The 13,175-nt window shown below is 37.5% G+C and overlaps 1 protein-coding gene across 1 annotated transcript in view; it reads left to right on the forward strand.

The window, feature by feature from the left end:
• Positions 1-13,175, forward strand: part of LOC126473388 (glutamate-rich WD repeat-containing protein 1) — a 58,347-nt gene that overhangs the window by 30,999 nt on the left and 14,173 nt on the right. Inside the window, exon 7 of the mRNA XM_050100396.1 lies at positions 10,267-10,434. Coding sequence (XP_049956353.1) covers positions 10,267-10,434 — 168 coding nt within the window. The remainder of the gene's footprint in view (positions 1-10,266; positions 10,435-13,175) is intronic.

The following is a 13,175-nucleotide window of genomic DNA, read 5'->3' on the forward strand; positions in this document are numbered from 1 at the left end:
GTATATGCTGGAGAAGAGATGTGTTATGTTAGAACAAAAATGTAACAAATGTCTGCCTCAGTTGCTCCTCCTGCATAATTTTTATATTTTTTTAAAATAAATCCTATTGCAATGAAATATGTACGCACTACTCTTTTGCCAGTCTTCAATCCTTATCTTACAAGAGTGTTTCGTTCTCCGGGTCTGATTGGTACACCCATATTTTGTGATCAATTAACATGTTGAATATAACTTTTTCTATGTATTATAACTGGAACTATCTAGTATCTGTTGACAAAACTCTAAATTTATAAAAGGTTTTTCACCCTATTTATCACAGAGGTTGTGATCCAGGCAGAAGAAATTGTTATAAATATCACAGATAGCAAGATGATATCTCACAGCTTAAAATGACCTTTGTGATCTAAGCACTAAACAAAACCTCAAAATTATATGGATTACAGATCTCAGGATACCGTGTCGTAGCTTAAAGAACAATTGCTAAGATTTCTGTTACTTCGTTAGTCAATGTGATATCCACCAACTGCAGCTCATCTTCCCATCAAGACTACCACATGTATCTCAAAAATGGCATTTGATCTGGTCTCAGGAGTAAAAAAATATGCTTCTTAGTGCAGCCAATATTTCCTGCAATTACAAATTAATTTACTTAAGACGGGGTATTTTATGAGTGCCCCATACCATGTTTTATCTTTCACAGAATGTATTTTGTTTGCCTTACAACTGGCAGATTGTGGCTACAGGAGCAGAAGTGGACTCCTGACATGCATTTGCGAAAAGCATATATTCAGAGCTGGCCGGTGTGGCCCAGAGGTTCTAGGCGCTTCAGTTTGGAACCGCGCGACTGCTACGGTTGCAGGTTCGAATCCTGCCTCGGGCATTGATGTGTGTGATGTCGTTAGGTTAGTTAGGTTTAAGTAGTTCTAAGTTCTAGGGGACTGATGACCTCAGATGTTAAGTCCCATAGTGCTCAGAGCCATTTGAACCATATATTCAGACTCCACCGCTGTAAATCTTGCACATTGTTAAAATTGGAAAAATAAGTAAAAAAAAAAAAAATGGATGCTGTTATAATTTTCTGCTACTCTAAGTGCAGCTAAAGAACAGAAAGTAGTGGTTCTCAGATCTTTCTGTATGTGCTTGTTATGATAGAATAACACTTAAATTGTTTGCATTGGTATCAATTACATACCATAAATTTCATCTTTTTCACTGTTTTCTTGGAGTGATGGACTTGTTTATTAGTCTATGTGCTTGGTCTTACTTTTTTTTTCTTTGAGCTGAGTAGTCTGATCTGAATATGTATTTGCCACTTTTTTGCGTAATGTTAGTTGCAAGTGATACTATTTTTTTGTGTACTCTGGCTTACCTTTAAAATGAATTATTTCATTAATGATGTTGAGAATAAGTGATGGGGAAACTGTGATCAGCTGAAGGCCATGAGAAATGGGGAAAAACATTTGTAATTCTTTTTGAAAATGCAAGGAATTTTGAAAGAAGACTTTACATAACAAAGAACACAAAGGGAAGCAAACAGAACAGATATGTTAGTCAGAAACCATGATGCTTCTAAAAATATTACTCTTATTCCCATGTGCCAGATTATTAGTTTATTTGTACTTGAATATAGTTTTATTTCTTCTATTACTGGTAATATTAATTTCCTTTCATTTACCTTTCTATTTACCAATTCTTTTTCGCTGTTGTGTCTTTGTTGTCCCTATTCCCAGATTTTTATTTTTGTCTCGTGTTTGATTTAGCTGACTATGCTGCATGTTTCTTGATGGTCCGTCTACCTTATTTTTCATGCCTTTTCCCATATATTTTTCATGACACTTATTGCTTTTTAATCATGTGTAACATTTATTTGTTATTGCATTCTTAATTTGTTGGGAATCTGTCTTTCACTTTAACTCATCAATTTGGTGTGAAACAAAATTCACCATCAGTTATTAATCATATGTTTTTCCCTCAACATCTGTTTGGTACTGAAAGTCAGTTCAGTTTGTAACTGAGAGTAGGTTCATATTTGATGCATTTTTATGTATTGTGCAAAATTTCAAGTCAGTCGATAAATTCATCCTTCATAAATACTGTCTTCAATTTTCTTATTCCAGTTTACAAAGCCTCAGCTACAAATTTTCATCCCCTGTTTCAAGGGTTACCTCCACACCCTTCATCACTCTGACCTACTACTACTGTAAAACACACCTTTGCTTCAGTCACGCATACCAGCTGAAATATACCTTACCTGGCTTGCAGCATAAACGTGTTGTCATGGGGAGAGCATGATTGTTACACATACAATATGGCATTGATCCTGGCCTGGAGGGAGGAAACTTCATTGCTGCATTCTGAGCGTGATAGTCCTGGACTTCCAAAGACAGAATTTTGCGGAAGAGAATATTGTAGACGGTTCTATGACACTAGCTACTGTGTGTGATGGTGGGATGAGAAGGCCGATAAAAAACAAAATCATGTTTGTATATAACAAACAGTTATTCCTCAACATAAACTCCACACAGCTCAGTGTGTATATTACAATAATATTCCAATATTTTTGTCCCCCACCCCTCCCAAAAATAATTTATTTTTGACTCTACATAACACATGTTTGCCATATAAGTAATCTTACTTGATGACAGTTTCTCCCATCCACTCAATCTCTCTCCAAGCCATTTTTTTGGAATTATGTGAAAATACACCAGCCAAATTTTAGGAATAGTGTGTTTGGGGAACTATTTTGACGGTCAATTCATATGTTTTTGCTATCACAATAGTTGCTATGTGAGCAAATGCTAGTGTGGGATGTAAGAAGTCCCAAATACTAGCTTGTAATCCGTGGCAGTTTCTCTTTTGAGTCAACAAACGGGACACCCATCTCGTACTCGGTTTCTTCACATACCAAATTCAGTCTGAGCACCATGTACCCAATCATTTGAGGCACTTACTATCTCTGCATGAATCTTAATGTAACAGGCTTCTATCAGGAAAATATGAATTTTATTGACCATCTGTACAGAGAAATCACAATCATCCAGATTTCACCAGATGTGTAGCACATGTATAACCACATTTAAATTAATTTCTCCAATAATAAGCTCTCTTTAGATATTTCTGAAGAGTTTCTGAGTGATATGTTTTATGTGTAGCCATATCTATGAAACATGGGACACCATTCACCGAAGAGTGATGCATTGAACAGCTGTGCATTATGTCTGTTACGAAGTGTGAACAAAACAATTACAAAAATCGTACTTACCAGTAGTTGTGCATAAGTAAATTGTCCACTCATATCATAAAATATGACGTGCTGATCCACACTCATTCTTGAGGAGTAATTATATGAGTGACATCAGTTTTAATTTGACATTTCTGCAGCATTATTGGGAGAAGGAGATTTTGCCCAAGTTTGCTGTGGTTAAACATCACATAAGGTCAGCAGGAGTGAATAATATTTTACAGAGCACCAGCCTGGCCATTGTCAAAGAAAGGATATGACACACAAGGTATGAACTGGATGTGAATGCACACAGGTTATATAATTGCTGTGTCTATTTATCTGCAGTTCTCTCATTTCTCAACTGCAAATGCATTGATATGTTGACAGCAGATCATCAAAGAGCTCACGATAGCAATACAACAGCTAAAGAAATTTGAGCAACTTGTAACTACACAAAAATTGGTGTCATCTTGTGGAACAGCAAGCATTGTCATCAACCTGTCGGACAAGATTCTGGATGAAGGTGCCATCTCCGCCCTTAATGAAGGACTGAATTTTGCTCCTACACCACACACTGCACCTATCATGGAGTTCATTATTGGAGTGGAACAGGTAGTACAGCATCTCTCACAAGACAATGCCGACGATGTACGACTTGCCACCAGTTTCATTATAGCCTCAGCCAAGCTGCCCAAATCTGACAGCAGAACAGAGCAGAGCAGAGAGAGAGGGGGAGGCGGGGCTCCATGCATTGCGGAAAGATAAAGATCTTGTGGTACTTCCAGCTGACAAGGGAAATGCCATATGTGTGTGTGTGTTTTTTTTTTCAATAGCACTGAATGTTGCAGTAAAGGAGCATCATTGTAAGAAGATGGCACATACAAATGCTTAATCTTAGAACACAAGCTCCTAGACCTCCTACGCTATATGGATTACTTGAAACCCACAAGGAAGGTCTTCCACTGAGGCCAATTGTTAGCGCTATTGGTTTTCCTACCTACAGGCTGGCCAAATTAGCCTGAAAAAAGGCCATGCTGGCCAAAAAAATCCACAAGCTGGAAATAATTTTAATCAGAGTTAGGCGTCCCAAATAAGAGTTTTATGAGTTTGCAACGGCTTCTGACTTCTGCTAAACTTTTGAGGGCTGAAAATCAATGAAAGTTTTTAGCTTTTTGGTTTCTCACCTATAACTTGAAAATGATGCATCCTACAGAGCATTTTGCCAATACCAAAATGAAAGCGCATAAAATTTCATGTAGAATGATCTACATACAAGTTAAAATTGGTTCAGCCGTGTAGCTGCAGTCAGTCATCAAAAATCAGAATTTTTTACCAACTTCGTGGAGATGTGAGTAATGGTCATGTTACAACACCTGTAACTGCAAAATAACTATTCCAAATGTAAAATACCATGCATCAGATTTATAAGAGCATTAAATTCTATGTAAAAAGAGCTCCAAAATTTTAAAATTTGCTCACTCCTATGCATACGTACCAATAAAATCATGACAGTATTTGTGGCGCTAAAATATTGCTAAGACATTTTTCCGGAGTACAATTACTCTTAAACCCCAAATCTTCCACATTGTCCAAATATTTATATTTAAGGGCAATTTAGTTACATCCCTATGTACCTGGGTAGTTAACTCTATTTATGAATTTGATTATTCAGGTAGGTAATTCATAGTTTTTCATGTTAATTACTTGTGTTAGTGTTCATAGGTGTCTGCAAGGGAAGTGGAAGAGACAAGAGGGTACTTGCATGTTTGTGGACTTCAGTAAGCTAAACCCAGAAACTATGATTATTTACATTTTTATAGAAAACAACTCATCACGAGTCATCAGATGATCCAGTTTCTCAGTAACAGCTTGGGGGAGGGGGAAATAAAGTATACATTGTGGCATCTCTTGCTTCATCAGCACTCTATAAACCACCCTAGTCCCACTTTAACAATAGGAACATGTTTACATCCCCTCCATACTGCCGTGCCCCTGAGGTCATGGCCAACTGGTGCCCAGTGCTCCTTTATTCAGACACTTCATCTTCCGATGTGGACCATCCAGCTCCTCTAACGTAGATTCATTTCCAAAAGTTGCTTAGGGAGGACTTTGCTTTGCTAAGTGTGCTACAAGGTAGAGCATCAAATCGTGGCATCCACCTCACCATCGTTCGAAGTAAGTGGGCTTTGTGTTGCCTGTAGCAATCACCATGATAAGGCACTCAAACTCCTGAAACAGGAGGACAATACTGATCAGGTCCACTCTGCAAGTTTCTACATGCGTCTGACATAAATGGATATTCACAGAATGTTTTTGGTAATCATACAAAAAATATCAACCAATACTTATTTATTATTCCCCCTTTGTTGCTTTCAGAAATCTCATTCTGGAGAATGGGAATCAAACAATTGGTGATCTGGCATACCCCAATTAATGAAGTTGTTGTTATTAACTTCATTGGTTTTGCCATTTGTGGGGCTCCATGACTTCTTCCCATCGTGGAAGAAGTGATGCAGGGATTCCAAGCACAGTTACAAAACTTGAAAGAAAAAAGCCCAACAATTAAATTATGGGTGCAATATTTCCATATGGTTTCAATACTTGAACAATTCATTGAAGCTGAGAGAAATGGGGATTGGGAGTTGTACCTATGAAGTGTGAAGAATGGGATACCATACTTTCACGCAAGTGGCTACTTCCACTACGCCAAAACTAGCCAAATATACTTGGAGGATATGCAGGAGCTTGATTAAAAACTCACTCCTATCGAATATGAGCAATTTGTAAACGAAGGTTATTTTACCATCAGATGAACCCAAAAACACTGGTCAGTCGTATGGTCAGACATGTCCTTTGAACAAATTCTCATGAGGGCTATATTCTTCTCTGGGGGCATGTCATGAAGGCAGGAGGTCACCGATGGAACTCTGGCTAGGTGATTTGCTGGAACGCCAACAGCAGTAGATGTTACACACCAAATTGACTAATTCTGTGGTGTATCGTTTACCTCATCTGATCAGCATGTTGATACCGCAAATCTTGGATGAAAAGAGACAACACTGATGTGGATAAATTCAGTAAATAGTTTGATTCTCATGACCCATTCCTTCAAGGAATGTCCATCATGTGCATTAGTAGTGGAGTGTTGGTAGGTGATGGCATTAGCTGCCAAGAGGCTTATGGAAAGAGGGAAAAAAAAGCACAGAAAATACTCAATGGGAAAACTTTTAAGGAAGTGCAGTTCCTGAGGAAGATCAGAGCAATGATCCTATGAGCTGTGAAGTGTACAGTCAAGATGAATGGCGAACCAGTCCCTCTCAGTCCTGATACAATTTTCTAAATACTTTGGGTCCCAATGCACCATAGTGTTTGATGTCTACCTTGAGGAGGAGCTGAGAAAAGCATAAAATCTGCTGAACCTGCTCAAAGAGTACACACTATGTCATCTGCTTCTGTTTTATTTGATGAAATGACATCACCAGCTATGTCAAAAGAACAATTAAATGAACTTGAGAAGAAACATCTTATCTCAGTGCTGACAGAAGAATTATGTGGTGAAGGGTATCAGGTCAAGCAGGCCATTGAGGCTGCAGACTCCTTCCTTATTGGTACAGGTATAGAAAAGTTGAGACAGGGAGGCAATGTCTTCATGGTTGAGGAAGGTACTGCTAACTGATGACATAGCTGGTAGTAGTGAGGACCTGTCACAAATATCTTTCGTATGAAACCTGGAAATGGAAGCACATCCATTAAAACCCCAAAAGTTCTAAGCTCTCTGTAGAAGTCAGGAAACGTGTTATGTCTTCATGCCTTCAGTGGCTGTGACACCATCTCTACATTTTTTTGACATGGAAAACTAACATTTATAAGCACATTTCAAAAGAACATGAGCCTCCAACACATTGTCTCAGACTTCATGGATCCCAATGCTACTCCTGATAAGGTAGCTGAGGCAGGAGTGAAGCTCATAGTGTGTTTGTACATGGGTGAGAGCTCCACACCTTTGAGTAAAATTCATCTGCAACTGTTCCAGAGAGCTATAAAAAAATCTTCAATTTGACATGTTTGCCTCCCACTGAAGCTTCCACTCGCCAGCATTCCCTCAGGGTCTTCCTGCAGGGTCATATCTAGAGGAAAAATCAACTGCATCCACTGAAATGGGGGTGGAAGACAACAAAAAAGTTCTGATTCCCATTGCCACCACCCAAACACCAGCGCCCCAGGAACTGCTCCACACAATATCCTGCATATGCAAAAAGGTATGTCAAGCAACTTGTTCCTGCAGAAAAGTGTTCATAAAATGCTCGGCTGTATGCAGCAATTGCAAGGGGCTTTCATCCTTTAACTATCTAACAGAAGAGGACATCTTCCTTTATTCAATGCATATCAAGAATAAGATTGACACTGTCGAGGAAGAATTGGTTTACATCCAATGCCAGAAGAAGACAAAGAATTGGACAATATTTCCTCTCTGGGACCATGTTCCCCGAAATGCAGAAAAACATAAAAAAGAAATAAATTGTAAGTAAATGTAAATACAGAACAATAATTCAGTAATATAAAGAATGTTTGTAAAAAAAATTATCCCTCATCAGTTTTATATTGTAATTGAAGTATGTTACCACTAATAAGACCTTTCGTTTGATATGTTTTTTTTTTATTTTTAAATCCATTTATTACCATTTTGGACTGGCATGGTAATAAATTCATATTAATAAATAGAGCTAACTATCTAGGTAGGTATGTTCTTAATTAAACTGCCTTTAAATTTGAATATTTGGATGAATGTGGATGATTTAGGGTGCAAAAGTAATGGGACTTGGCAGGATTTTAACATTACAAATATTTTCATGATTTTGTTGGTATCTGTGTATAGGAGTGAGCAAATTTAAAATTTAGGAACTCTCTTTAAACATAATTTAATGTTCTACAACTCTGATGCATGGTACTTTTCATTTGGAGTAGTCATTCTTGAGTTACAGGCATTGAAACATGAGCATAACTCACTTTTCCACAAAGCTGGTAAAAAATGCCAATTTTTGATGTGTGATTCTGGTTAAATGGCTGAACAGATTTTAACTTGTAAGTAGATTATTCCACGCGAAATTTTGAGTCCTTTCATTTTGATATTGGCAAAATCTTCTGTAGAATGCATTGTATTTGAGTTATAGGCGAAAAACTGAAAAAGTAAAAAAAAATTCATTGTTTTTTGGCACTCTAAAGTTTAGCACAAGCCAGAAACCGATGGTAGCTTATACAACTCTTATTTGGGATGTCTAACAGTGATTAAAATTATTTTAGCTTGTGCAAATTTTTTAGTCAGCAAAAGTCTAATTTGCCTGGGCTAATATTTAACCAAGTTGATGACTCCAATAGTTGGCAGCTGCAAACATTACATCAAAAACCCTCAGATGCTTGTTGAGAATGCTTGTTGAGAAAAGTAAACAGATTAGAGTTGGCTCTAACAGTGTCTCAATCAGCCTGAACATGGTCTCACTTTTTACAAAAGTGCCTGTGGAGGACACATTGAAACGGTTGACAGAGCATTTTCCTCCAGAAATGATAAGTTGTTATGACATGTTATGATGGCCACCTACTTCTTATATGGCAGTAAATGCTATGAAATGATGGATGAAATTTCTATGGGTTCTCCATTGTCTCTGCCAGTGGCACCTTTTTATGGAGCATTTTAAGGAATGCGCATTAAATTTGTTTCCCCTTCATCCATCTTCATTTTATCATTATGTTGACGATACATTTATGGTCTGGCCACACAGCGTAGGAACTCTTGGGCACTTCCAAGAACATGTGAATAGTATGTGCCCAAGCATTCAGTTCACTGTCAAGACAGAGTAAGAAGGAAGGATGCCATTTTTAGATGATTTTTTACAATGAAAGTCGGAGGGATGTCTCAGCCACTCAGTTTACCACAAACCAATGCACACTGATTCATATCGTAGTGTTCAGAGTTTTTACCATCCAGTTCAGAAGAGAGCAGTTTTAAATGCACTAATACACAGAGCAAAAGCTGTTTCTGTGGGGACCTCTTGGATTTTAAAATTAAACAGCTGAAGTACGTGTTTCAAAAGGAAATATGGAAATGTTGAACATTCACATGATGAGCCACTGATTACATTTCTTCATTTCTGCAATTCTACACCCATCAGAATAGGCAGAGTCGTGGGAAGTGGGAAGACGAGTTATAAGATCTATTTTCTGACCTCCTAAGAAGATAAAGGAGATGCTACACCCTGTTAAGCACCATCTCAGCCTCAGGCTCCCTGGGATTTATAACATCCCTTGTGAATCCCAGTTATGTTGCTCAGTCCATCCATACCATTCTGACCACTGTGCAGGACATAAACAGCATATTAAAAATTGGGAACTGGAGAAATAGGCAGTTGCTGAGCGCGGCCTTACAAACAAACACAAAATATTGTTTGATGAAACAGAAGTTTTGTCCCAGGCTCCTGCATACTGTAATTCTGTAATTAAAGAGGCTGTAGAAATTAGAATGTATGAGAAGAACTTCAGCTGTGACTGTGATTATAATCTTAGTGGTGAATGTAAGCATACTCTTGATGCAGAATGTAAGCATGCTCTTGATGCAGAGAAGAGGCGGGGATGGTGGTGCCTCCAGTACAGATGTTGACACCATCTACGACAGAACTGCGTAAGTACTGACCAATCAGAAGCCATCTTTGGGCTATATGTGGCCATCACAACAGCAATTTTGACAGTCAGTCACTCCTGATAAAGCCAATGGACATAATCATCGAAAGCTCAATGCTGTACCTTGAATTGATGCGGCAAGAAGTCTGACAATGTTTTATACTGCATACTTTATTCCTTCGAAAAAATATGTAGCTCTAGTAACAATAAGTGAAAATTTGCATTAACCATAACTAGCTGACCATCTTTTGTACATTGTTTTCCTTTGGCAGTGAATTTTCTCTGGTGTTTAAAAGAATAAATAGCCAGGTATAAGAGAGTGAATATAATTATCAAATTGATGTTCTATCTTCCTATCAAATATTTTTCAGGAAGGGTCAGCTTTGGCTACCTTCAAGCATCACACAGAGCCTGTAACTACAGTTGAATGGAATCCTGTGGATTCAACAGTTTTTGCATCTGGTGGTGCTGATAATCAAATAGCCCTTTGGGATTTAGCTCTGGAAAGAGATGACACTGCAGAGGAGGAAGATCTGAAGGTAATGTTTTTTTTCTATGTATAATCTTCATTAAATATCACATTGCTAAATATATGCAAGTACTATAGTCCAAAACAATAGAAAAAATGCTTCAAACTACAGTTCTGATGTACTAATTTTATTGTTAGCACAGACTTGATTGCTAGTGAAGGGTCTTATTGTTAGCCAATAAACAGATTATAATAATACTTAGAAAGTTTTTTTTGTGCAAACACACACTTTTTTTTTTAACTGAACAATGCCTATTGACATTAAAAACTAAAAGCAGGGCACATTAGAACATCAGCGGTGTTTCTTGCAGTAGTCTAGTGGAAGTTGTTTATGAGATGTTGTATTTTGGAAAGTTTTAACATTTGTTTGTACCATTCAGCTTGCGTAGTTGGTAGGTACGATGTTGTTATGCTTGCTTACAGTGTGCCTGTGTTTTTTATGAGTGCATTGAAACTTGTTACTCAGTTAGTGTGTGACAGTCCAAGCAGTAGGTTGTGAGTGGATGATGGGACTTACCAGTGCAGAAAAAGCCAACATGTTTTTGGTGTATGGAGAGTGTAAGAGAAATGCAGTGTGTTCTTGTACAGTGTATGTGGCTAGATATCCCAATAGATATCAACCATCTTGGCAGTTACTTATCAATCTTTTCAACCAGTTAGGTGAAAGTTGTAATGGAACACCTAGACAATGTAACAGAAGGAAACAAGTGACAAGAGGGGGAAATTAATGTTATTGTTGCTATTGCAGTTGATCAGCACGTTAGCTCTGCTACAATCACCTGAGGAAGTAGCATGACTCAGACACATTCTGAATTGACATAGGTTTCACCCCTATCACATCTCTCTCCATGGAAACAATTATGAGAATTGTGTTAACTTCTGTACATGGGCATTAAGACAGGATACTCCAGATGTATCATGTATCTTGTTTAGTAATCAAACCTTGCTTACCAATCATCGCCAGGTAATCCTCTGAAACGTACACTATTGGTCTGTTGACAATTTCCCTTGGCCTTGTCGGGTGGAACATCAGCATCAGTGGAGTGTAAAGATGTAGTGTGAGATAGTGAAACATCAGCTCATAGACCTGTTTTTGTAGACAGAAACTGAATGTGTGCAATTTTCGCCACTTCCTAGCAGACCATCTTTCACAGATGCTAGAAGAGAATAGGAGGACTACCATCATGCTAGCTGTCCAACTCATAGTGCACAAAGTCCGACAGAATGTCTTCATGAATTGTTTCAAAATCATTGGATTGGATGCAGAGGACCTGTACCTTGTCCGCCTCGTTCCTTGGATTTGATGCTTGTAGACTTTTTTCTGTGGTGAAAACTGAAAGATGCTGTCCACAACAACATACCAACTACACCTGATGATATGCAATGACGCATTACTGCATCCTACTCTGACATCTCCACTAAAATACTAGCACATGTGCAGTGGTTGTTCCATACCAGACAGGAAGTGAGTATTGCCACTGCAGGTGGTCATTTTGAACACAACCTGTGATGGTCAGTTGTTTTGTTACTGGTCAGAATCCACATAGCTACTGTGTGCACTTGGTTTATTCTTTAGTGTGTGCTACCACAGATACTGTTCAAGTGTCAGTGTGGGAACTTTTCAAAATACAACATCTCATAAACAACTCACACTAGAATCCTTCAACAAACACCACTGACATTGTAAGGTACCCTACTTATAGTTTGTTAATGGCAATAGGCAGAGTTCCATTTAAAAAGTGCATGTTTGTACAAAAAATAAATTTTCTAAGTATTATTACACTCTGACTAATGATACAAGCCCCTGACTATCAATCCATTCTGTGAAAAATGTACATCAATAGAACTTCCCATTTCCGCAATATTTGCAGTGTGTCATAGATAATTCACCCTGTATGTTATGATGTAGTGATTCTCTCGGTGACTCAACCACAGAGCCATTGTTCAAGACTTTCCATTCTTTGTGTATAAAAACGGTCAGTTACAAAAATAATTATAGATCTAATTTACATCATTACAATACTTTTTGTTTAAAGGTATTGTAGGCAGGTATTTGACATGGATTATAATCAGCAACAAGTTTTGCTGCTTTCTTTATATTTGTTTGTAAGATTCAATTACTTTGGGCTAAAAACTTCATATGAACATACAGCTTCAGACGACTGTCTGTGTCAGCACTTTTCCATGAGTTATTAATCTTGCATCAGGCTGAAAATTTAATTTTGTTTAAAAGTTTTTCACTTCTTCACACAGTACTGAAACAGTTCTTAGTGTTAAGTTTAAGCCTTTATGTAGTGTGCCACACCATTTTGTGGAATTTGACTTATTTATTTTTACATCATGAGTGGTCAATTGTTACTTAATCTAGATTTGGCTCTTATATACCACTGCCAAAAACATAACCACTGAATGGCAACCAGTGAGTTAAATTAGAAAATTCTCTTCTGGTCACTTTCTGTGACATGATTCCGGTATACTATTTTGATTCAATACCTTGTTAATTTCTCATCTTCTTTCATTTTTTCCCATTCTTGTGTAATAGTAGAATTTCATTTATAAGTCTGTTTTGCATAAATGCCCATTTGGAAATGTAATTTTATTATTTGAGCATATATTATTTCATGTTACCATAGATTTCAGAATAAAATTCGATTGCAACTTCTCCTGATGTTAAAAGTACTGCTGGTAACTCTGATTGTAATAGGAAAATACATGTTTATTTATCTGTATTCATCCAGCGATCATTTCACA

Source organism: Schistocerca serialis, chromosome 4, assembly GCF_023864345.2.
Source record: "Schistocerca serialis cubense isolate TAMUIC-IGC-003099 chromosome 4, iqSchSeri2.2, whole genome shotgun sequence".
NCBI lineage: Eukaryota > Metazoa > Arthropoda > Insecta > Orthoptera > Acrididae > Schistocerca > Schistocerca serialis.